Source organism: Pseudopodoces humilis, chromosome 3 (assembly GCF_049639895.1).
Source record: "Pseudopodoces humilis isolate 2021_Gansu_Grassland_sample_001 chromosome 3, ASM4963989v1, whole genome shotgun sequence".
Classification (NCBI taxonomy): Eukaryota; Metazoa; Chordata; class Aves; order Passeriformes; family Paridae; genus Pseudopodoces; species Pseudopodoces humilis.
The window spans coordinates 7,250,686-7,273,386 of NC_142202.1; the positions used below are offsets into that span (position 1 = coordinate 7,250,686).

The 22,701-nt window shown below is 36.6% G+C and overlaps 1 protein-coding gene across 4 annotated transcripts in view; it reads right to left on the reverse strand.

Annotated features, from left to right (window-relative positions):
- KIF16B (kinesin family member 16B) overlaps window positions 1-22,701 on the reverse strand; it is a 137,715-nt gene that overhangs the window by 54,789 nt on the left and 60,225 nt on the right. For 2 of the 4 annotated variants that reach the window (XM_014254682.2, XM_014254681.2), the window contains exons 13-23: window positions 22,480-22,599; window positions 21,876-21,927; window positions 20,588-20,725; window positions 17,004-17,086; window positions 16,735-16,823; window positions 11,425-11,457; window positions 11,049-11,102; window positions 8,358-9,713; window positions 3,968-4,126; window positions 3,022-3,127; window positions 2,440-2,490 (exon numbers count right to left, since the gene is read on the reverse strand). In XM_014254682.2, coding sequence (XP_014110157.2) covers window positions 2,440-2,490; window positions 3,022-3,127; window positions 3,968-4,126; window positions 8,358-9,713; window positions 11,049-11,102; window positions 11,425-11,457; window positions 16,735-16,823; window positions 17,004-17,086; window positions 20,588-20,725; window positions 21,876-21,927; window positions 22,480-22,599 — 2,241 coding nt within the window. The remainder of the gene's footprint in view (window positions 1-2,439; window positions 2,491-3,021; window positions 3,128-3,967; window positions 4,127-8,357; window positions 9,714-11,048; window positions 11,103-11,424; window positions 11,458-16,734; window positions 16,824-17,003; window positions 17,087-20,587; window positions 20,726-21,875; window positions 21,928-22,479; window positions 22,600-22,701) is intronic. The other 2 variants (XM_005525425.3, XM_014254683.2) reach the window with 2 other exon arrangements.

Here is a 22,701-nt window from a genome sequence, read left to right on the forward strand (position 1 = left end):
GAGTAAACCATCTTCAGCAGAATACAGAAGTCGAATATTCTGTCCAGCAAAGCCAACTTGAATTTCCTTTATAGTGCTGATAGGAACTTCATTAAACACTGCCAAGGAACTTTGGCAGGTGCCTTGTTCAGCTGACAAAAGAACAACATACAGAATGGAACTGAACAAAAGCAAGCAAGCAGGTTCTGGGTCCAGTTTTCAGCAACTGCCAAAGACGAGCCAACAGATACCTTTCAACTCCTCCATCCTAACAGAAATTTGAGGTAAAGCACAGATGAAAAAATCCAGGACGTTTTCCAGAGAACAGACCTGAAATTTTAGAAAGACATCTTAATACTAAACTGTTTAGTGTCTTAACATTGAACTGTTTTCTAGCTTTTTCCTTTTCCAACGGCAGGGAAATTCTTCAGAGGGCTTTCTCACAAAGGCATCAGAGATCTCTGTGCTCATGCACGTTGTGACAGCCTTTTGCACTGGGGATTCAGGCTGTTCAGTATGAGCTTTAGCACCATTACTAGTGTGGGATATGTCTTGATTCATGCCTGACTAGAGGAACACATTTACTTGCAAATTTCTCATAAATGGCATATTTTTTATTAATGATATTGCTTGGGCACATCTCTCACTTCTGTCACACTGACTTCCCTACTCCTTAATTTGTTCAGAAACCACTGCACTGCTGACCAGCTGACTACAGGTACCTTTGTAAAAGCAGGAAAGCTTACTGGAAAGATATCCCAAACTGGAAGCATGTTCTGGTCTTACATCAAAACAAGAAGCTATTAACTTAAAAGAAACCAAATGAAGGCATTTTGTTGGAAGCTGAGAATTACTAGACTGGTCTTCAACTATGGGTTGCACTGTCTTTAACAGGATGTTATCTTTATAAGTTGTTGTTTCAGAATGTACATTAGACTGAGAAAAGAAGGCACAATATGCTAAAGCCAGTTTGCTCATTAGCACCTATTAAGGATCCTGCATGAGACATCTGTTTCAAGTGGGAACAATCAGATTCAGTTCTTGAGCTGTCACTGTCTGGAGAAGTAATTATTTTATCATCAAAATGATTGAAATTTTCAACCTTGTGGAGTGAATAAGCCACACTGTTAAAGTCAGAAATACGTAATGAAGTAGACAAAACATTCTGATACAGAACATTTGTACTCTTTAAAGTATTAGTACATTTAGAGTGAATTAAAATACTTTTAATGTCACAATGACAAACAAAACTCTCCTGCTCCGAGTTACTCCTTTCATTCTGAAATGCCTTCTCTGATGTACAGGGGGAGGAGAGTCTTCCAGAACTGGAAAATAAATCCAGCATCTCTGTATATGCCTTCTGTCTCTTATGGTCTCTTACTTCTGCATTTTCTCCACACAACTCAGAAGCACAATTGCTATCTTTAGACAAATGGAAAGCCATAGTGTGGCTGCCACTGTTGACTTTTCTGTTAAAAATTCCAAAAGAAGAAGATAAAAATGTCTTTGTAAAATCTTCTGACCTGAACATTTCTTAAACTGAGGATTGCTTTGATTAGATTTATACAATCATTCAGAATCAGTACAATCTCTCAAAATGAGAAAGAGAAAACTCAACAGATGTGACTGATACCAGGTAAGGGAATAGCTGATCTTTTCAACCCCCCCTTGCTTTTTCTACGTACAGGATCCATTTCACTTGGTCTATATCTGCTTTACTCAAAAGAATCCAGGAAAGTCAACAGGCAATGCAGCAACTTATAAGCCCTTATTTTTTTTCCCACACAAGCACAAAAAAGTAATCCCATACCAGCCAAGAGAGTGCAAAAAGTCCAACACAGCTGAAAAACAACAGTGTAAAAGACAGAAAAGTGCAAATTTGAGGTGTTTCAGCCCTCCTATTGTTACAGTTTAAATCCATGAAGGTATTTAGGATTTATTCACCAAGACCATAACTGTGTTTCAAGTAGCAGTTAAGACAACTAAAAATGGTGGGAGGGATCAGTTTAAAAGCCTTTAAAAATACATAAATACATATATGAATCCTTCAGGACACACTAACTGGCCTGGTTCTTCTTGCTAACTTATAGACACCCTTACAGAGTTCACTGTGAGTCAAAATGTTACATGTATTCTGAATTCAGACAATCATTAAATGCTCATTAAATGCTTTTCTCCTCTAAGAAAAATGAAAAGGATACTTTTCCACGTTAAGAATCATGGCAAAACAATGAAGAAAGATCCACCCTAACACCACACCTTTCAAACAAGGAAGAACTAGGTCCAATCTGAAACAAAATCACTTTGATTCCAGCTGGTAAGATGTGCCACCATCTCTGTTAGCCATTAATCTTGTTGTGAATTCAAAATCCTAATTATGCAGCTAAACATCATGAAATTTAGTGACAGGGCATGCCATAATGTAAGACAACCATTTCATTCTGACAAATTATGACCTACCTCATACTTCAACTTGCGTTGAATGGTGCTGTTATTATGCCTCTCATTATCCTAAGCATAAACAAGGTACAGGAGGTTATTAAAAAGTGCCTTTCTTGTATATATTCACTTAAAAGTATAAAGAGGAAGAGACATTCTTTGTAATAGACAAGAATAACAATCAATATTTATTAACCCACTGGCTTAGAAGTCAATCAATCCACTCTTTGGATCTATTAGATCACCAGAGTCTGAATAGGCATTTGTTTGCAAGTATGAAATTCCACCAAGAACATAAATTTTCATCAATTAAATTTTTCTGACATAATACGAAGATTCTGTTTTATCTGCAAACTTCTTGTTGGCATTTGCACACTCTTTCCTGCCAAAGAATCTTTAGAATACAACATAAAAATGCCACTGGAAATAAAAAGATGATTAAAACTTAAAAACTGATACCATACCTCATTTACTGTTTACATTTTTTGGTAAATTAAAAGTATGTAAACACAGGAAAACATGAAAATTACTGAATGTCAAAATTAAATCAGTGCTTAGACACGCTCCATTGAAGGTCAGGATGTTCCACCCATTTCTGCTCACCTTGAAACTTTCTGTAGACCAGGACGCACTAACATGATTATCCTCAGCGTTATGATGAATATTCTGGAGCCTTCTCTGTACTTCTTGTTCAATAAACGCATTAATCCTTTAAGATACAAAAAAGTGTGTGTGTGTATGGAAAAATAGTGTATTTTTACATACAAATCAAGATAGACTACAAGGCTCTTTGAAATGTTTTAAACCCTAAGAACTGCACAGCTCTTAATTGGGAGGCTTAATGTTAGACCAGTTTTATCCCTCCTTAAGGAAGGAACACTGACTTTTGAGCAAGTGTTCATCTAACAGGCGAAGGTTAAAAATTTGTTATTAATTGAACAAATTACTGGACCACAGGTTCAGTCACTGCTGTTGAGAGCAGCTCTACACACAAGAGGCAGCAAGGGTACAAGTGATGAAGAAGAAAGAAGGCTGTGGTTGCATCTTCAGTAACTTAACAGTTTGCTTCCATTGCTGCTGTGATATCAGCAACTTGAGACAGCAAAGGTTTGGTCTTCAAACAGAAGTAATGTTCCACGAGCTGATACTGACTGCCATGTGTAAGCATAACAAGGGCAGAGATTAAAGATTTTAGTGATGCCAGGAAGCTATCCTATTAAAAAAGTTTTAAGACAATTAAATTGACTTTATTGCCTTAAGTGTATATGAAGCAAAACCATATAGAAAAGTAACTGTAAACTCAAAAACTATTTAAATACCTTTAAACCTACTGTTTCCCAACCCTGTATTCTAAAACAAACTGCACAGGAGCAACAGGTGAGGCTATTGGTTACTTACAGTAGAGCATCAATTTTATTTCCAGACCAGTCTTCCAGACAGAACAATCACAGCATTTAAATCAAATCAAATCCTGGCAGAATGGTCTTTCAAAATACTTATTTTCTAAAGCTATTGTTTGCATTCCATTTCAGGAATGCAGGTTACCTACCTATCATCAACCAGTGGGGCAGCAGGTGGCTGTGGCTTTGTTGGGCTGGTGGGGGAAGTGCTATGGGAGAGTCTCTCATCTGATATTCCATGGTTTCCTTTCTGAGCTCCATCACCCTCATATATTTTTTGCTTCAGCTGCTGAATTTCCTGGTCCAAGCTATAAAGATATTGTAACATGTAATTTTGGTTTAGAGTTGATTTACATAGCTCTGATGGGAGGTAATGTGCCTACACTGGTATACAGCTATGTAAGACCGCAGATACTAATATTTATGAAGGTTTAAAAATCATAACTGTTCCTTAAGCATATTTAGATAGGAAAGTAGAGACAGCTCAAAATCACATTCCAACAGTAGCATTAAGTCAAATAAAACAACTTCAATAACTTCCATCACTAGAGGTATCTAAATCTGTAAATTAAATATTAACTCCTAATACTTAACCTATCTATTAAATCATTCGAATCATTTTTACAGAACTTTGTCAATGACCTCAGGTATTATCTTCTGGTGTGAAAGTAAATGAAGAAAGGGGGAAAAGTACAGAAACTACCTTTAAGAAAGTCCTCTACTTGCTTCATTGAACATATTTGGTCTGAAATGGGGGGTAGGGGGAAAAGAAAAACTCAAAATACAGCACTAATACAAAAAAGTCCCAAAGAAAACCAAAAACATTGATGTGGCAAAACTTCTCTATAAGAAAATCTTTGTGTAGTACACATGTACATTTTCCAGTTGTTCCATCTGTATATATGTTTTTGAAAATTCATTTACAAAATGAACATAAAGTAGTTATTGTATATATACAGCTAAGAAATCTTTTGAAACCTCCTTGCTTTCTTTAACAAATAAATTTAATTCCACACAGATTTATGCACAGAATACAATATGTAAAATTGGGTACTGTGTTTCTGACTAAAAATGCCTGAGGCATTTTGTATGAAATAAGAACTACTTTTTGCAATATTCATCATATTAGAACAAAGTAATCTGCAGAACACTTTTTTCCCTTGTAATGTAGCTGAGATTAGATTAGTAACACAGTTATAATCTTCCCCATTTTCATTACAATATTTGTCTCTAAAAGTAATTGTTTTTCTAGAGGTTACTTAGAAATCAAATAATAAAAGAAAATAAGTTCTTGCAAAAACGGGAGAAATTATGCAAAGCTGAGATTCTACCACTTCTCCTACAATTGTATATATCTAAATTGAAATGCAATTCTATATTCCATCCTGGGGGTTAAATGAGAAAATTAGAGAAATGAATGATGTTGAGGCTTAGGCTGAATTGTTACTTCAGTTTTAGAATGCTTTTTGCAGCACTGCCAGAAGCCATCTATTTCTTCTGATTAGCAACAAAACAATCTTGTGTCCTGAGGGTAAGTAGATGAAAGATGGCTGATGTATATAGAAAAGTGTTTGCATCCATGGAAAATCAATTTAACTACAAAAATCAGATTTACATTAAAGGACCAACGCTTAGCTCTTGGTTTGTAAACATCCTACTATGAGAAGATATCATTTATATAACTACAAACTTAGCCTTGTGATGTATCCACCAGTAAATATACTGAACTGTAACCTGCCACTTGCCTCTAAGAAGGCTCTGAAGTTGCTTTATGTTCATTCTAGTGCCCCAAACCTCTGTCAGCAAAGCCAAAATGTGTGTATAAATCCCAGTTTAAGTTAACTTCAAATTATCATTTTGAGGGTCATCCCTGTTGTCATGGGGTGATTCATAATGATATTTAATCCCATAATTATCTGTGGCCAAAAACTGTTATGGTATCTTTAAGATCCTGATGCTGCAGACTTTGAGTGTCTGGTGGGATCAGGGGGGTTGGGTGGGGGCATTTTAAAAACCAGCCCAAGTTTCTTCACAGCTTTTCCCAGCACGGTATTTGCATCACTGGCTGCCTGGTCTTTGCTTAGGCAAAGCTTTTCCTTTCCTTTTTAGTTTGGTTTTTTTGCCTGGAACAGAAACTTCAGTAGCAATGTTTGAGCTGCCTTGAAGACGAATTCTGCAGCTCCTTGTTTGATAACCGGGGGCATCCTGATGGCAGAAGCAGAGCAGAGCTTCCCTGCTCCAGCCCAAGCCACCGCTAACCAACGCCGAGCCTTGGACAGGACACATTTGGTGGCTTCAGCCCAGCTGCCATGCCTGCTCTGCTGTGCCTTGCACTGGGGAAGCTCTTCATCTGCTGCTGGAACTGCTCCGTGAGGCTCCTGCCTTCCTGAGACGGATCTGATGCTCACTGCGTCCTGCCAAGCCATTCCAACAGGCCCGTATTGGGAATGGGGATTTTCCAGCATTTTGGGTCTGTCTTTGTTTCAGTGGGGTAGTGAAGTCTAGCAGTTCAATACCTAGCAGTTATTTACTTTTTTCCCCCAACTGCCTATTGGCATTCTTGTTCTTAATAAAGCGTTACTTTTTCACTTTCACCTATTAGTATTAGCTTCTTATTGGTGGAAAGGGATTGTTGGAACTCTTAAAGGAGATAACTCATTCCACAGCATTCTCCTCAAAATTATCTCAAACTAAGACACCTATAGATGAAAGAATTTTGAGCTTTCATGTGATTCAAACAAATAAAAACATTGTATCTAGTTATGATGGACTTTCACTTGTATAGCACTTCAAACGAATATTGCATTTAAACATTTTCAGAGAGTTAACACCGATCTGAACCAGAGCACATCATTACATAATGGGATCTAGATAAACAATAAGAAACATATATAATTCATATGCTTATTATGGCATCATTTATTGTGAAATGTAAACTCAAAAACAAGAGCATTAAGTAGCCTGAAATGTTTAACATACTCTCATGTATCTTTAGATCTTCCTCTTGCCTCAACAGTCACAAAAACATTCTGAATTGAATTGTTCAGGCCCATGGGCTATTCACTGAAAGACTTCAAAGTTTTATTTAGTCTGTGCAAGAGGACTTTGAAGTAAACAAAGGAAAAAAGAGAGAAGAAAAAAAGAGATCTTTTTACTTCCTTAGTATCTTCTCCAAACCTCAGTTTTCCGGCTGACAACATATTTTTTCACTTTTTTTGTGGAACTTCCAATTGTTTATAGCTCACTTTAGTTTAGTCAAGTGAGATGCTCAGGATAGAAAATGAGATTTTATGTTCATGACATTTATGGAAATAATGGCAATGTTCACAAAATGATGAATCAGTACTGAAAATGCTTAACTAAAAGCCAAACAATGTAGCTATAAATGTTGAAAAAATGACCTCTACACAGTCTATATAAAGCAACTCTTCTGATAATGGTGAAAAGGAACGGAATACAGAAGAGCTCTTCAATTTGGCTACAGGCAAGTTTCTTCATTTAGGTGGTTCTTCCACATCTGTTTATGAAAAGGGCTTATGAAAAACTATTCAGATAAATTAGTGAAATATTTAAAAAATAGATGACAAATACTACCCCAAGAAAAAAAAACTAATTTTTTTACTGATAGTCACAGGTCTTAAAGCTCCAGCATAAGCAAAGGCAGCTCATTTAAAAATGGCAATTCTGCACTTTTTCCATACTGCAGGGATTGAACATACTCATCTTAGTAAATTTTTGCTCAGGTCAAAAAAAAAAAACCCCAAAAGGTTTCTTCCTCTTCTTCCACAAAGAAAGATCCTTCCCTACCTGACTGACTTTTCTCTGAGGCTCCCATACTTAGACTAAATGTTATGCTACAAGACATCTTGAGTAAAACCAATGACATTGCTTCTGTGCCTAACAGGGATTGTCACCACAATGGGCAGTATTAAGGCCTCTGTATATTTTCCAATAAGCTTAAAAAGCAAAATCAAATTTTACATGGATATATGGCTATTTTATTTTTATTTAGCCTTGAAACCATGGCTATTAACAAATTAAACATTTACCCCCATTTACTTTTATTTTATTACCAGAAGGGTTCAGTACATCATCAGTTGAGAGAGACAGTTGTCAGGTTTACCGTAACAGTCTCCAAATCTTGAACGAATATCTAACTTGTTACTGAGGAAAAAAAAATGTTACACAGAAATAACTCATGAGAAAAAAGTTGTTAGATGGTACATTTGGTCTAAGGGCAGAACATAAGTATGTCTGAGCTTTCTACATAGGTAAAACTATTTAAGTACTGTGATGGCTAATGCAAATAATATCCTGCTGAGGATGGGATAAGTATCCAAACATACCAGAACTTAATAAGTGCGCAAGAATCCTTTAAAAAGCAGCAGAACTCATCAATTCTGGGTAACCTACTTGAAACTCATGAAGAAACTCAAGTACAGGGACACTGAACAAGTTGTGCTCTCAAACATCCAAGGTATAAAATTATTCCCCTTTTGTGGACAGGTTCTGATAAATGGAAGATACCGCAGCACTCACCGTTCTCGGTCTTGCTCAAGAGCTTTCTGTTCAGCTTCCAGACTTGCCTGCAGCCCTGCCTGTTCACCACAGCTGTTGTTCAAGGTGGCCAGCTTCTGTTTCTGCTCTTCAATTTCTAAGTCTATGGTGGAACGACGCTGCAAAGCAGAATGCCTCCTTTCCAACTTTGCAACAGCTTGCTCCAGTGCCTCTCTCTGCTGCTTTTCCCTTGATTCAAGAATTTCTTTTTCCTTTTTCCGAACCTTTCCTTCCTGCCGAGCTACATTGGCTGTGAATTCAAAGGTTTCTTGAAGCTGCTGAAGCTGATTTGTGCTAGCCCTATACTGGGAAAGCTGCTCTTCTTTTTCTTCTATTTCTTTCTCTATTTCATAGAGAGTATTATCTAACCCTAACAAGCCCCTGTCAAGGACTTCAGAAGCCCTTTGTTTTTCCTCCAGCAGAGCTGGCAAATGATTACTCTTCAGGTACTCAAGCTGCCGTACCTTAGACTGGAGCCTGTATTCCACTGGCTTTATCTTGTCAACTTCTTCAGCCTTAAGTATGGCATCCATAAAGTTTTCATCATCTCTCTTGAGATTTAAATGTTCTTCATGTGCAAATTTTAAGTGCTCCAGAGCTCTTTCTTCATCTGCTATTTCCTTTTCTAGGTGATCCATTTGTTGAATTAAATCTTTTTCCAAAATAGCCAACTGTTCCAGCTGTTTCCTTTTAAACTCTACAAAATCATGCTGTGCTTTTTCTAACTCTTCATGGTTTTCATCACCTTCAGATCGGGCTTCCTTGACTTTCAAAAGAGATTCTCTGATCTCCTCAAGATCTCTTCTCTCTTCTTCTACTCTCTGCACATCCCCTCTCTTCAGGAGCTCTATCATGACCTGCTTCTCTCGAAGCTGTTCCTCTAGGTGAGCCACTAGCATCATCTGCTCTCTTTCCTGTTCTTCAAGTCTCTTTTTTTCTGATTCCAGCTTAAGATACTGCTCATCTTTTTCCTTTTTCAGTTTTTCTAGTTCACGAAAAATCTGCATTTTCTCTACTTTTTCATTATGATTAAGTTCTTGTAGTCGCTGCAACTCCTCTTTGACCCGGGCAAAAATTTCTTCCTGCTGCTTTTTCTTTTGAAGTTCTATCTCCTGTTGTTCCCGTAATCTCTCTTCTTCAAATTTTTCTTTTTCAGCCAGCAAATCCTTTAACCTGCTTTCAATGTGAACACTTCTCCGTTTCAGACTCTCCTCCTGTTTTCGTATTTGCAGCTGAACTATTTCTGTCTCTTTGCGCTGTGACTCTACTTCTTGCTGCATTCTTACAAGTTCTGCTTTGTCAGATTTTTGTTTTTCTTCCATTTCTTCAATTTGTTTCCTACAGTAAAACATTTACATGAAGTTAAAAAGGTTTGGACTAAGACTTTTGACTATATATAACCATTTTTTTTTAATAGTTTTATTTTGCTACAAGTTAAGATCCTTCATTGCTTGGAAATGACTCAATGCATGAGACAAATCAAAAAGAGACTCATATAGTCTGTGTTAGTATAAAAAGCTGTAGATACATAAAATTATAGGAAGACATCTTATATACCACTTATGCTATTAAAAAATTAGACTGTATTAGTTTTGTAAAGTCAAATAAAAATATTAATAGAACATATCCATGCATACACTGCAGAGTAAATATGTATTTTTTTACAAACACATATTCTCATGCACAAAAACTTGTATAGAAAGACTTGATTAGCCTCACCAAATTTAAGACAACAGATGAATTAAAGCAATGCTTTCACTTTAGATAATTCCAACTGAATTACTGATAAACAGGATTATAAGATTTAAAACAAATTATTATGTCTTGTGTAATTTCTCTTGCTTGAGGGTTACCATCACCCCCATAATACAAGTAGAGACAACCTGCAAGTTGACTGGTTATTTTGCCAGAAGTCAGAAGAATTAAAGTACAATCAAATCAACTTCTGCACAACCTGAACTCAAATTCCACCTCCATAACAAAAAAGGATAAATATCAGTGATCCTATGTAGCATTAGTTGCTGAATAGTATCTTTCAGGGATTCAGAGCTTCACAATTTTTCTGAGTTTACTTCACTTAGTCCAACTGCACAAAGAGCTCTATCAAAATGGAGCACACCATCTAAAGCTGAGAAGACAGGAAGGTTTTCAGCTTGTGAATCTAATCAGTACTGAGATCTGTAACAAGGCACAGTTATCACTTCCACAGTCTTAGCAGGTATGACGAGCCAAAACAATCAACTCAGTTTGCCAACTAATAACAATGCATTCTTTTGTATTTCAAACCAATTTCCACATAACGTTCTGAAAAGCAAGATTAGTATGCCCATTCCACACCACAGTTTGATATAAGAGAAGCAGAAAGTAACACGTGAGTTTCTCTTATAATGATTCAATCCACAGACAAATAAAGCACAAAAAAGAGATATGAATTAAGAATGTAATTTGTCATCTTTTAGAGTAAAACCATGAAAATTAAGACCAAGGGTAATATATTGTATCTGTATAATCTATCCAGTTTCTTTGTTAAATATCAGTTAGCTCCAATTCAGCTACTCAGGATCGTCTGCTTGCTGAGAAACACTGAGATTCCAAATTAATGATTTAAAAGAGTCTATAACTTGTATATATAGACACACATACACACATAAATACTACAGAGAACAATGTTACCTTTTACTTTCCAGTTTTTCAAGCTCCTCTCGTTGCTGCCTCTCGAATTCTAGCCTGATAAAAAAAAAAGAATGCAGCAAAAAGATTGTTTTCTGAATATCACAAGAATAGGAAGACATGATGCAATTTTCTGTCTGTTTAGATGATAATGATACAAATGAAGTTTTATAAGACTACTTTCTACAAGAGCAGAAAATAGTTCATTAAGGTTACAAATTAGGTATCATGCTGACATGACCATAAATAGAAAAAAAAATAATTTCTGGGGAAAAAGTATTTAAAAAGTAAAGCAAGACATATAGATGATTAGCATAGCCTCTGTGAGTTAACTACATGCAGACATGGCAATCAATACATAGAAATTTGATTTCTCTACCTTAGACAGATCGGTCCTTTTACAGGGAAAAGACTGTCATGGGAGGCAGGGGGAAACAGAGCGATCAATTGAGAAAGGAATTGATAGAAAAAAAATATTAGCAGTATAGAATACTTTAAAATCAACAGCACTTTGTTTTATTGGAGGTTAAATTGGTTAGATCCATAGAACATTTATCATATTACATCTCAGAAGAAGAATTCAAACAATTATTCTTTTTAAACACATTTTTTTAAATGCCAATGACAGCTAAAGTAATTCTCTTCATCCTATGGTTTATTAACTGAGTCACTTCTGAGAAGGAAAAGGGCTGCAAAACTAAAACAGTGTGTGCTAATACTTCTGCCATTTCCTCCCAAGAAAAAGGAAAAATCCCAAACATTACTAGGATGTAATGAGAGGGGTTGAAAATCCCCACAGTGCATATTCAAGCACAGAACACAATTCAAACCCATTAATTTAAAATATTTTTAAGATTTTAATGTATTTAGTTTGACAAGGTTCTAAATAAGCATGGGAGAGCATTTTGTGTAATTTTTTAATATCAGCTTTTATTACAGTTGTACACAAGTATTTTTCTTATTTTGATTTCACTTGAAAGATTTATCTTTTATTTAAGGACCTTTTTAATAACAAATATTGAAGAGGCAGAAAGCACTTATATATGGATTGAATTACTCAACCAAATATACACATGTTCAGTTATTCCAGGCTTGTTACAGTGTAAGGATTTGCAGGTTAGTGAAACAGTCCATAAATACTGAAAAAAATGCAAGACTTCACCACAAATTAACTTCAAGTTTTTGATAAACTGCAGTTTAAGACATCATCACCCCAATTATATAGATTGGTTTCTAAAAATAAGGAATTTTTAATATTTCTTTTTAAAGTCATAGAAATGCATGCAACAAAAAGAAATTGCCCTTGGAAATATGCAAATAGTTCACTAATAATCTTAAATTTATAAAGCTATCATAACAGATTCCTGCATGTTCAAGAAGCATCTTTCTAATGCCTGCAATAAGGGAAAAGGACTACTTTCACAAAGTCTGTATTTCAGTTTTCCCTATTTCTCACAAATTCATTTCAAAAAATGTCTTGTACAATCCCTAAGCAATTAGCCAATGTAGATTTTTATAGCCAGACCCAGGCATTCAAGCTTTCATGTAACTGTCTCACCAAGAGTCCCATCACGTTTGCATTAAACTAAGGTGGGCACTAAGGTGCAGTAACGCTGCAGAAATCCACAAAGTGGATTCAAAATCCACAGAGTCCTGAAAGAGAACAAGCAGACATCTTGGGGGCTTTCAGGAAGCAAAAGCTTAATCCAGTGGTTAACATGTGCTTTGGGTTTTCCTTCCCTCCTTTTTTTCATTAAAGCTGTATCTCAGAATTTCTCCCTTTGGCTATGATCTGCTATCTGAAGTTCAGAGCTTTTAGCTATCACTTCTTACCTAGAGCTTGGCTGAAAAAAAGCCATAATTATTTCAGTCCAAAATAATACAGACCCTGGGGAATACTGCTCTGGTTTGTGGAAATGCAGGTTTCCTTTGGGCTTTTGGTGTTTGACTATCCCATAAAACACGATTTGGCAGATGTATTTTATATAAGTATAAAAATGGTAACTAATATTACTCTGGAATATTTGCTTTAAACTTATTGTGGGCTCAAAGTTATTTCAGGACAGGAGAGAATCTGGGAATGCTGGACAGGCCTGACTCAAGTAACCTTGCTTCTTTAAAAAGCTACTACCAAAAAAAATCTCAGCATCACAAAAGAAAAAAACTAAAATCACAGAGGCTATAACAGATCACTGTCAGCTTTACAAAGCACATATGCAAGACTGATGTTTTCATGTTTAGTCTATCCTAATAAAAATCTTTTTCACATAACCTCTATTCCTTTTATTCATGTGAGCACTACTATTCTATTCTATGTGAATAGAAAAAAGCATATTAGCTTGTAATTAAAAAGAAACACACAGATATTAAAGACAAGAATCTACTCTTTTTTCTTTTGTAGATCTACCACAAAGGAACTTAATCTGATCAGTGTTGAATTAAATAGACACCATTTTCCTTGAAAGTGTGTCTTATCTATTGATAGGAGCAGTGTAGATAAGCTGCAGAGAAAGGAAGTCAGTTCTACTAGCACAGGACTGTAGCAGCTTAATTTGCACAGCACAAAAGTGCAATCTGATACTACGTCTGCTACGAAAGACTGAGTACTGGGAGGACAACAGAGATGTCACAATGCTGTTCAGTACCCCAATTAATGAGATTAATTTTAAAAAAAGATAACAAATCAAACCTACCCCTACTAAACTTCAGAGACTCAAGTAGTTCATGCCGCTAACACTGACACATGGTTTTGCTCATTATAACAAAAACTGTATAAACGAGCTAAAAACAAAGAAATCTCCCTGAAGATACCTGACTGTGACTCTGGACTGTAAATTAAACCACTAAGATTAGATAAAGGGAAAACCCAATCTTTAATCATGTCTGACCTAGGAAAAAACAAACAAAGCTGAAGGAGAGGAATGCATCCACAAGAAAACCAAATGTAGCAGAGATTCTTCCTTGGCTGAGTTTGGGGTGGGAGAGACCACAGTCTACAGAAGCCGGGTTTACACAGACTCCCCCCCAAAATGATGTGGGCGGGTGGAGGAGGTTTCAGGTGCAACCTCTGGTCAGAGGCAGTGAACACCCAACCTCCTTTACACAAACTGGCCCTGCTGTGGAACCCCCAACCCCACAGACCACATCCAAAGGACATTCACAAGGCAGGCAGCTGAAGAAGTGTCATAATCCATCAGAGACCCCCTGAAGTGCCACCCCCCAGTGTCATTCCTGAAGCCTTGCACCACAGGACTGCACATGATGCAACAAAGAGAATGGCAAACCTCCTACCCCTCACCAGGGACATGCCTGGGTTATCCTACCTAGCCTGAGTGTATATTAACCCATTGGATTCTATGCTTTAGGGGGAACCTTCACTTCCAAGAAGACCAGTGGGAAAGGATCTACAGAGCATCGCTGGGATCCATGGAGTGGTGATATTTTCTTTATTCTGTCTCTGTCAATCCCTTCCTGTCCCTCCCCTATTTTCTCTTTATTTCTTTCCCTTTCTATCACTCTCTCATATTTACTATCAAATAAAACCCATACTACTGCCACTGGCATACCGTTTCGTTTGCACCCTAATTCAGGCACAGCTATTTCTAACAAGTTTAGTAACCGGTTCATGACATAAACCCATGAAAATACCAAGGTTTCTCATCAGTAGTTTTACAGTTACAGTATCATGTAGCTAAGAAAAGGTCCACAAATTAAATCTTCTGCATAAATCTACATGCAAAATTCTATTTTATCCAAAGCTTATTGTCTGAAGCAGTGTTCCATGGCACTATATTAAAGACAAAGACTGGGAAGAAGTAGAACAAAGAATTTTGCACATTAATCCAAAATTATATGCAACAAAAGTTTCCCACATATGGGAAATCAACAGCCAAAAAAAAAGCACACACAAGACCATCCCTCTGAAAACACTATTAAGCACAGTACTGTTTTTCACGTGGAAAAGATACAAATACAGTAAGCAAGATCCATTATGTTGCTTTCACAACTGAAGGTAATACCCCACAGGCTCTTCTGCCATTGATTGCTAAAGATGATGGCTCTTACCAGAATCTTTATTTCAGCATACAAGAATTGAAAATTTAGCTACCTCTTCTGGTTATTAATACTGAATCAGGAAGAAAAGGCTGAATAAACAGGCAGAATGCTAGCCATGAAAGCTGCACAGAAAAAACCCCAAAGGGCCAGCTACTGAATCTTGGCCTGCACTGGTGGTTGGCAGTATAACATGACATTGAGAGAAACTGATACTCCAATCTGTTGTAGGAAAGGATCAGAGCATTGCTCCTGATAAAACAAACAAAGAAACAAACAATCCCAAACAAACTAGATTTAGTGTAGGATATTCTTTTCCATTCTGCATTTTTCCAGAATGCAAGATGCTCCACCCCCCTTCTTGGGTATAATTACCCTGCCTTTGATAATCAGAGATACAATTTATTGAATATTTCATCCAGGCTGAACATAGTCACCACTAAGAAGAATAACCACTGTAGCATAGCACTTGCTTGGCAGTATTCTTAGCTGGAAGTAGCAAGATTGAAGTCTTCTTTATTCAAAATATATTTAACTTGCATTTATCCCAGCCCCCCATTACCCTTAAAATAACACCTTCTGAACAATTATCTCTTTGAGACAACCTCACCACACAATCAGAAAAATTCCTGTGCTGTTTGAAGAGGAGATGTTAAAAAAAACAGCATTAGCAACAACATAAATAAATTTAAAATTGTCAGGGTACCCCAGGCTAAGCTGAAAAGCTACTTTTGCCTAATTGCTGTCCATAAAGATGTATCAATTATGGAAGGTGCTTTCTTGTACTGATTTGTAGGGCTCAGGTAAACAGCAGTGCAACCTTCAATTATTTGAAAAGCTGAAGAAATAGAAAAGTATACTACGCTTTTTTGAATCTTCTTTATCACCCCTATCTGAAAATAGAATGTAATTTATTATCAACCAGTTCACAGTCTTGAGATCTCTGTAAATAGCCTGGTAGCAAGAATAACAGTCACATTTGAAGCAGTGTTAAACACACTCCCTGTATTTCAGACATCATTTAACTATAAGTTATTATTACCTGTCCAATCTTCCTAAATTCTAAAGGATAAAGAGAGATTCCCAAGTAAAACTTGGGAATAAAGCTGCACTATCCACGGATATAATTCAATTTACAGTCAATTTTTCAAAAGCACATAGGTGGTTAAATTGCCTTATCTCATACTCAAAACACAGGGGTTAGCTATGGAAAAAAGACCATCAAAACACCATCAGTTCTCTGTAAGTCACTTTAGGAACAGTGGAAAAATCACTAAAAACAGCTTCTCTACCATAAGCATTCTATGTCATTGTAACTGCACAATAAAGCTTTCCTCCATATTTTAATTTGGCCACTTACTCAGAGGTACTGGCAGAGAACACAAGACATTCATTTATCAGCCTTTTTATGCTTGTATTGGTATTATATGAACTCAAGAACTCATAATTGTCAGTTCAAAATGCATTTTTCTCAGGAAAAATAGTTAACGTGTAATTCTGAAGAAAATACAAACATAAAATTTGCTATGTCATTATTCTGCTGAACTGCTTTAGTCATAATATTTCTGGAACATTTCAAACAGCAAAAATGAAAAATGATTGCAATTATAACAACTGTATTTTAGAATATACTCACCCTGGATTATAAAGCATAACTGCCGACAGATTCTCACAAGATTTAGAAAGATCAGTCATAGACAAGCTGAAGGAAGATAGCAGTCCACTCTAACAACAGACCATAAAATAAAAGTATTAGACAAGCTTACAAACTCTTACTTTGATGAAATATTACCTAAAGTACATGAGGCAAATGCAAAAAGACATCATACAACAATCAAGGCATGTCTATATTAGAAATAAAATTGTGAAAAGGTTAAAATTTACCAAACACTGAATTAATCTCACCTTTCTTTTCTCCCTTAGTTTAGCGGCTTCTTTAGGGTGATTAAAGCGAAACATGTTGGTTCTTCCAAGTAATATGACAGCACCTGATGAGAAAAACACACACCACTCACTGACAACATTCTGCAGCTGAAAATACCATGTGATTTCTCAGACACACAACATGTAAGCAAAAACTTCCATTAAGCAAGAGCAAAATGAAAATGCATTTTCACAAGAGTATAACCATGCATAGTCACAGCTACCTTAACTGATGCATACAGTGTATTCCTTCCTCTTCCTACTTAAACAAAAATGAAACCCACGCGTGTTCAAACACTGCATGAATATGACTGACTCGAGGTCAATCATGTCCATGGAGTTCAGTTAAAGAATAAACATAGGGAGAGGAAGCAGCTGCCCCAATTTGATCTACATACTCTTTAACAGTGCTACTTTGGAAGTCACCAACAGATGCAGATTCAACAGGAACATCCATAAATGTGACCAAGAACAAACTTCTCCATCCACTACTGATCACTGCTCAGGTTTAAATCCAACTATACTAAAAGCTCTAGATCTCCATTATTTGTGCTCTCACATTTTTCTTCTCCACGTGGAACACTGAAGTTTATTGTTATTCAAAACAGGATTATTAGACTTTAATACCCAATAGCTATTTTCTGATGGAAGAACCTTGAATAATTCATATTGCTCAATGCACATCTATTATTGTATTTAATCAGTTAAGGTATAGGTCACAAATAAAGAGATTCTGAGCAATTCTTATCACATTTTAAAGACAATGGTACCAAGATTAATACTTCCCTACTAAGAAGTACATTGTCAGTGATGTCTCACTACTGTCATAACATGGAAGTCTTCCAAGTTCACCACCTCAGAATCAAGCATTTATCTGTCAGTCGGTACGAAGCATTTTTAAAAAGAAAAAGGACTCCATTACACTCACAGTATGAAAAAACTGTACTTAAACTCATCACTACAAATTCTTACCATCTGATGCTGACATGATGTCTTTAGCAAGGAAAGCTTCTCCTAAAATCAGCTTTATTAGGAATATCAATTCAAACTAGGTGATCTTGTCTTAGTAAATAAATGGCAAAAAGCACTACAATCACTTCTTGCTGTCTACACAACACCTCAGTTTCGGATCACATTTGCAGTTTACCTCAGTCAAATCTCCAAAATAATTACCTTTCATAAATCTGTATGAAGTTCCTCCAGTTACTTTCAAGTGAAGATAAAAATAATTAATTGTAAACATTTATGACCACTTCACTAGGTGAAAGCAACATAAAGTAATTAATTAATTTTTCAGAATTAACAGCTATAGATATTTATCTGTAACTTTATAAATTTCAAGGAAGACAGGAGATAGAGACTTAACAGGAAGCACATGAGAGTCGGTCCTATATGATGGGTCATTTGAATAACTCATAGGTTTCTCTTTTAAGTACAGCAGGGCTGACAGTTTGGCCCAAAACCCTGAAAACTAGTTCTAAGGTAAGAATATATTTAAGGTGAATGACAAACTGTAATTGTGAATATTAATCCAGTTACCTTCAGAAATCCTACCATATGTTCTTATGACTAAATAATTTGGTAGTCCAGTTACATTTACAAAAACACCACATTAGCCAGCATTTGCAAATGATAGAAGAAATCCATAGAAGGAAGTGGCAATTAATTCCCATGCCTCTTATTATTTTTAAACCCTATGATGGTCTAAAAATTTAATACATTTTCAAATGAACAGCTATTAATGATGAACGGAAACGTTTAAATATATCAGCAGTTAATCAATGTTACCTAAAAGTGGGTATTTAAGGATGCTGGCACTTCATGCTGTGAGACTAAATGCTAACACAGCTGGGATAAATGGAAGGCACACAAGTCCTCAAACTAGTGAATTCATCAGTTTTGCACACCTAATGTCATGGTTGAAGTCTTCCTCTCAAACTCAGTCTCCTTACACACACAAAAGGTTAACTTAGGCAGCAGTTTTTACAATTTAGCAACCCTAGAAACCCTTTCCCCTTTGAGCTGCAAATTTTTGACTAAAGAAATTTGTGAGGGGAAAAAAGTCATGTTTCCACTTTTAGCAGACAAAAATCAAGTTATAATATGCATTCAAAAGAGGGAAACAGCATCTGAACTCCTACTTTCTTATGAGGCACACTGAACATTTTCTGCCTTTAAAATGCAGCAGGATAAAGAAAAGATGATTCATCACAACTCAATTTTTATTATTTACAGTGTTATTTTCTATTAATGTCAATGTTTGTCTTGTTAACAATTTATGCATTAGATTTACTCAAACCTAAGACCAAGGGGGCTGGGCTTTTTTTTTTTCTTTTTCCCATCTGTAATAGAAACAAGGACATATGCCTCTCATTTTGCATGAAGAAATAGGCACTAAAAAATAGTGAGTCAATTCCATCTCTCTACACCAAAATTCCTTGCTTTCTGCAAGCAACCTTTGCAGAAGCATTTGTTAGAGTTCAGAAAGGATGCAAGACTCCATTTGTTTAACACTGCATTCTTCTTCTGTTAGCCTTTGCTGCTGTTGCCGGAGCCCAGCCATGCCCGGTTTCTCCTTCCAAGGGTGAGCCTTTGCTCCTGAGAGCAGCCATTGAACTAGGACATTATTGGCACCCTGCCTTACTTGAAAAGGACCCTTGCCAACTCTTTGGGGTGCCTCAGAGAAAAGACCAGGACCCCAAACCCCTTCTGAGAAAGTGCATCTGTCCCGCTGCGCGCGGAAGAGGAGCGCGACTGCCACCGCCCAGATCCACAGCTTTCTGCCGCTGCCTTGTGCTTTTTCACTGCACTCTAATCACCCCCTGCCTGCCAGAACGCCCCGCAGCCCCTGCTACAGCTGCGGAGTTTCTGCTACCTCTTGCTCGCTACCCCAGGTGAGCCCACCCTGCCGTCCCAGCTCCCAGGTTCCTGCTGCTGCTGCCCATTTTTGCCGCCCGGCCCGCCCGCCATTCCCGTGTGAGGGGAACGCGGCCGAGCTGGCGGCACAGCGCCCCCTGGCGGCGCGGGGGAACCATCACACCCGCCCTGCCCGGCCGGGAGCCACCAGCGCCCCTGGCAGCTGCGAGCGGAACTGCAGCCAGGGGAAAGCACCTGAAGAGCGGGCAGAGGCTTCACTGGACCTTCTGTTCTTGTTTGTTGTTGTTAGCATTGCTGCTGTTTGTTTGCCTTGTTATACAAACGCATTCAGGTAAAGAACTGTTATTCCTGTGCCTGAAAGCCCCTTAATTTCAGGTTATTATAATTCAGAGGGAAGGGGATCATATTCTCCATTTCAAGGGAGGGTCCTGCCTCCCTTGGCAGACACCTGTCTTTCATATCAAGACATAAGTGGTTGAAATTAATAAAGAATTCTCTTTTCACCACATGGTAATTCTTCGACAACAAAAGCACCATGGGATTTTCCTGGTAGTTTTGGATTGTAGTTGAGAAGACACAAAAAATTAATTAAGCAATAATCCCTTTATATACCCACAGATTTTTTTCAGTATTGTTGCCAGGAAGAAACAAAGAGGCTGCCTGAAAAATGGCATTAGGCTAGGTAATACCTTGGTTGAGGTGGGTGGGTTCTGTAATCTGAATACCATTCACAGAACACTGCGCTCCATTCAGTGGGACCAGGTTCACAGTACCATTGAGATTTTCAAAGATGCAATGCTCGCTTTCCAGATCAAGGCCATGAAGAACTAAACACAAAAAAATAAGGTAACATAATTAGACTCCTCACAATTAGTAAGATTAATATACTAATAATAATTTAAGAACACATTGCACTACATATTGGAGAGTATATTTTCTCTTTATTCTGGACAATGTTTTCTTCCTTCCTTTATCACATCTGTATGCCTTAAATATTTATTGTTTCATTCTAGTGGAAAGAAGCATGCTGGGATGGTTTTGCATTTTTTTTGTGTAATGGTCTTTATTCCCATGCTATTCACATATTTGTAGAGAGAGATTCTTTGACCAGTTTCACAAGGAACTAATGAAAACTTCTAAACCTTAAGGCAACCATGGTTAAATCTGAAAAGACAGAATATAAGATGCCACTGTAGACAAAAGTATGGCTGAAATAAAGTTCTTATGTCCTAAGACATTTAAGGCTTTTATCAATCAGCTATGCTACTTTCCTTTTTTTCTTCAAGTAATGTGTGATTATGTGTACTGTTTAATAACACAAAGATCACAAGTTTGGTAGTTTCATGGAATTTATTAGAGTAATTTAAATCCAGGCAACATTTGACCCATGAAAATATACCAAACTAAGTTATTAGACTCTCAAATTCTCACCCAATAATTAAAGGATGCAGTTAACTTAATGAAACTGTCTCCCAGTAACTTCTGCAAAACTTATGTGACATGACAGTCCATATCTGGCAGTTAGTTGTGTTGGTAAGAAATCAACAGGAAAATCAGTAGATTTTTACCAATTTTCTGGATTTTTTTTAAACTCAAATCTGAAGTTCCGAGACTATCTTAGGTATAATAGTATAGCATGACCATACTATCATCATATAAAGGTTAAGAGAATGATTTTGCAGTAATTGTAAAAGGCGCTATATGAAAAAGGACAGTATTTTTACAGGATGCTATTTCAAGAGAAGCAAGAAATAAATTAGTAACAAGCATATGAATATACTTAAAGCCTGCAAGCTATGCTAGAAGTCGTGCTCTTTGAAGCAAATCCCATGCAATTCAGATTTCAGATTTTCTAAAAATTAAAATATCCAAAACACAGAACAATTAACTGAAAACAGGAAAAAAACCCATAAGAATCTTAGTTCACATATTAGGATACTGGAAGAAGAAAGAATATAAAAATGCCAAATTCCATACCAATATCCTGTTCTGTTATAGCATCTTCTCGGCCAACATATGTTTGGCCCTCCTAATTAAGAGAGAAAAACACATTATTTCCAGTTGGAATCTCCTTATCCCCCCCACAAGAATGTAATTTACTCTTCTATTTTCTCAGGGTAACCTGAATGAAATATATATTTAAACATACATGAAAGAAAGGAATCATGTAGCATTTTCAGAATGCTATCATAGTCTTTATTTTACAATATTATCAGCAAATTCAAGTTTCAACTTTCCAGTGCAGAACCACCTTTGTAGTTCTGAGACAATCTAGATTTAGATTTTAAGGTCAAGCTTTATAATTACATGAATAACAAACCAATACACACAGATAAAAATATGAAACATCTATATCTGGTTAGCCAGTTGACTCTCAGGATAAACCTAAACAGATATTTTAATTTCATAATTTCCAGCCTTTTAAGAGTTTTTCTTACTAAAACAGAGAAGCATAAAGAGCTTTTCTTACCATAGTAATGCAATCAGCACTATATATAGATAGCAAATCAATACTGTAATTTTTCTACTGAAAAAAATCACAAGGCATAAAAAGGCTGTGGAAACACAGATGTGTATTTACCTTCAAGTGGTACAAGATGATACCAGTACTGAGAAGATCATCATCAATGCCAATGAGATGAGGCAGTTCAGAATCTAACACAACACCTATCCCTTCTTTCCTCAGAGCCAAAGTTTGCTCCTATAAAGGACAAAAGTCTATTTATTAGGATATGCAAGCAATACCCCTCTTCCAGCTCTTTCTAAACCACATTTAATGTAACTTCTTCTCTGTAATATCACA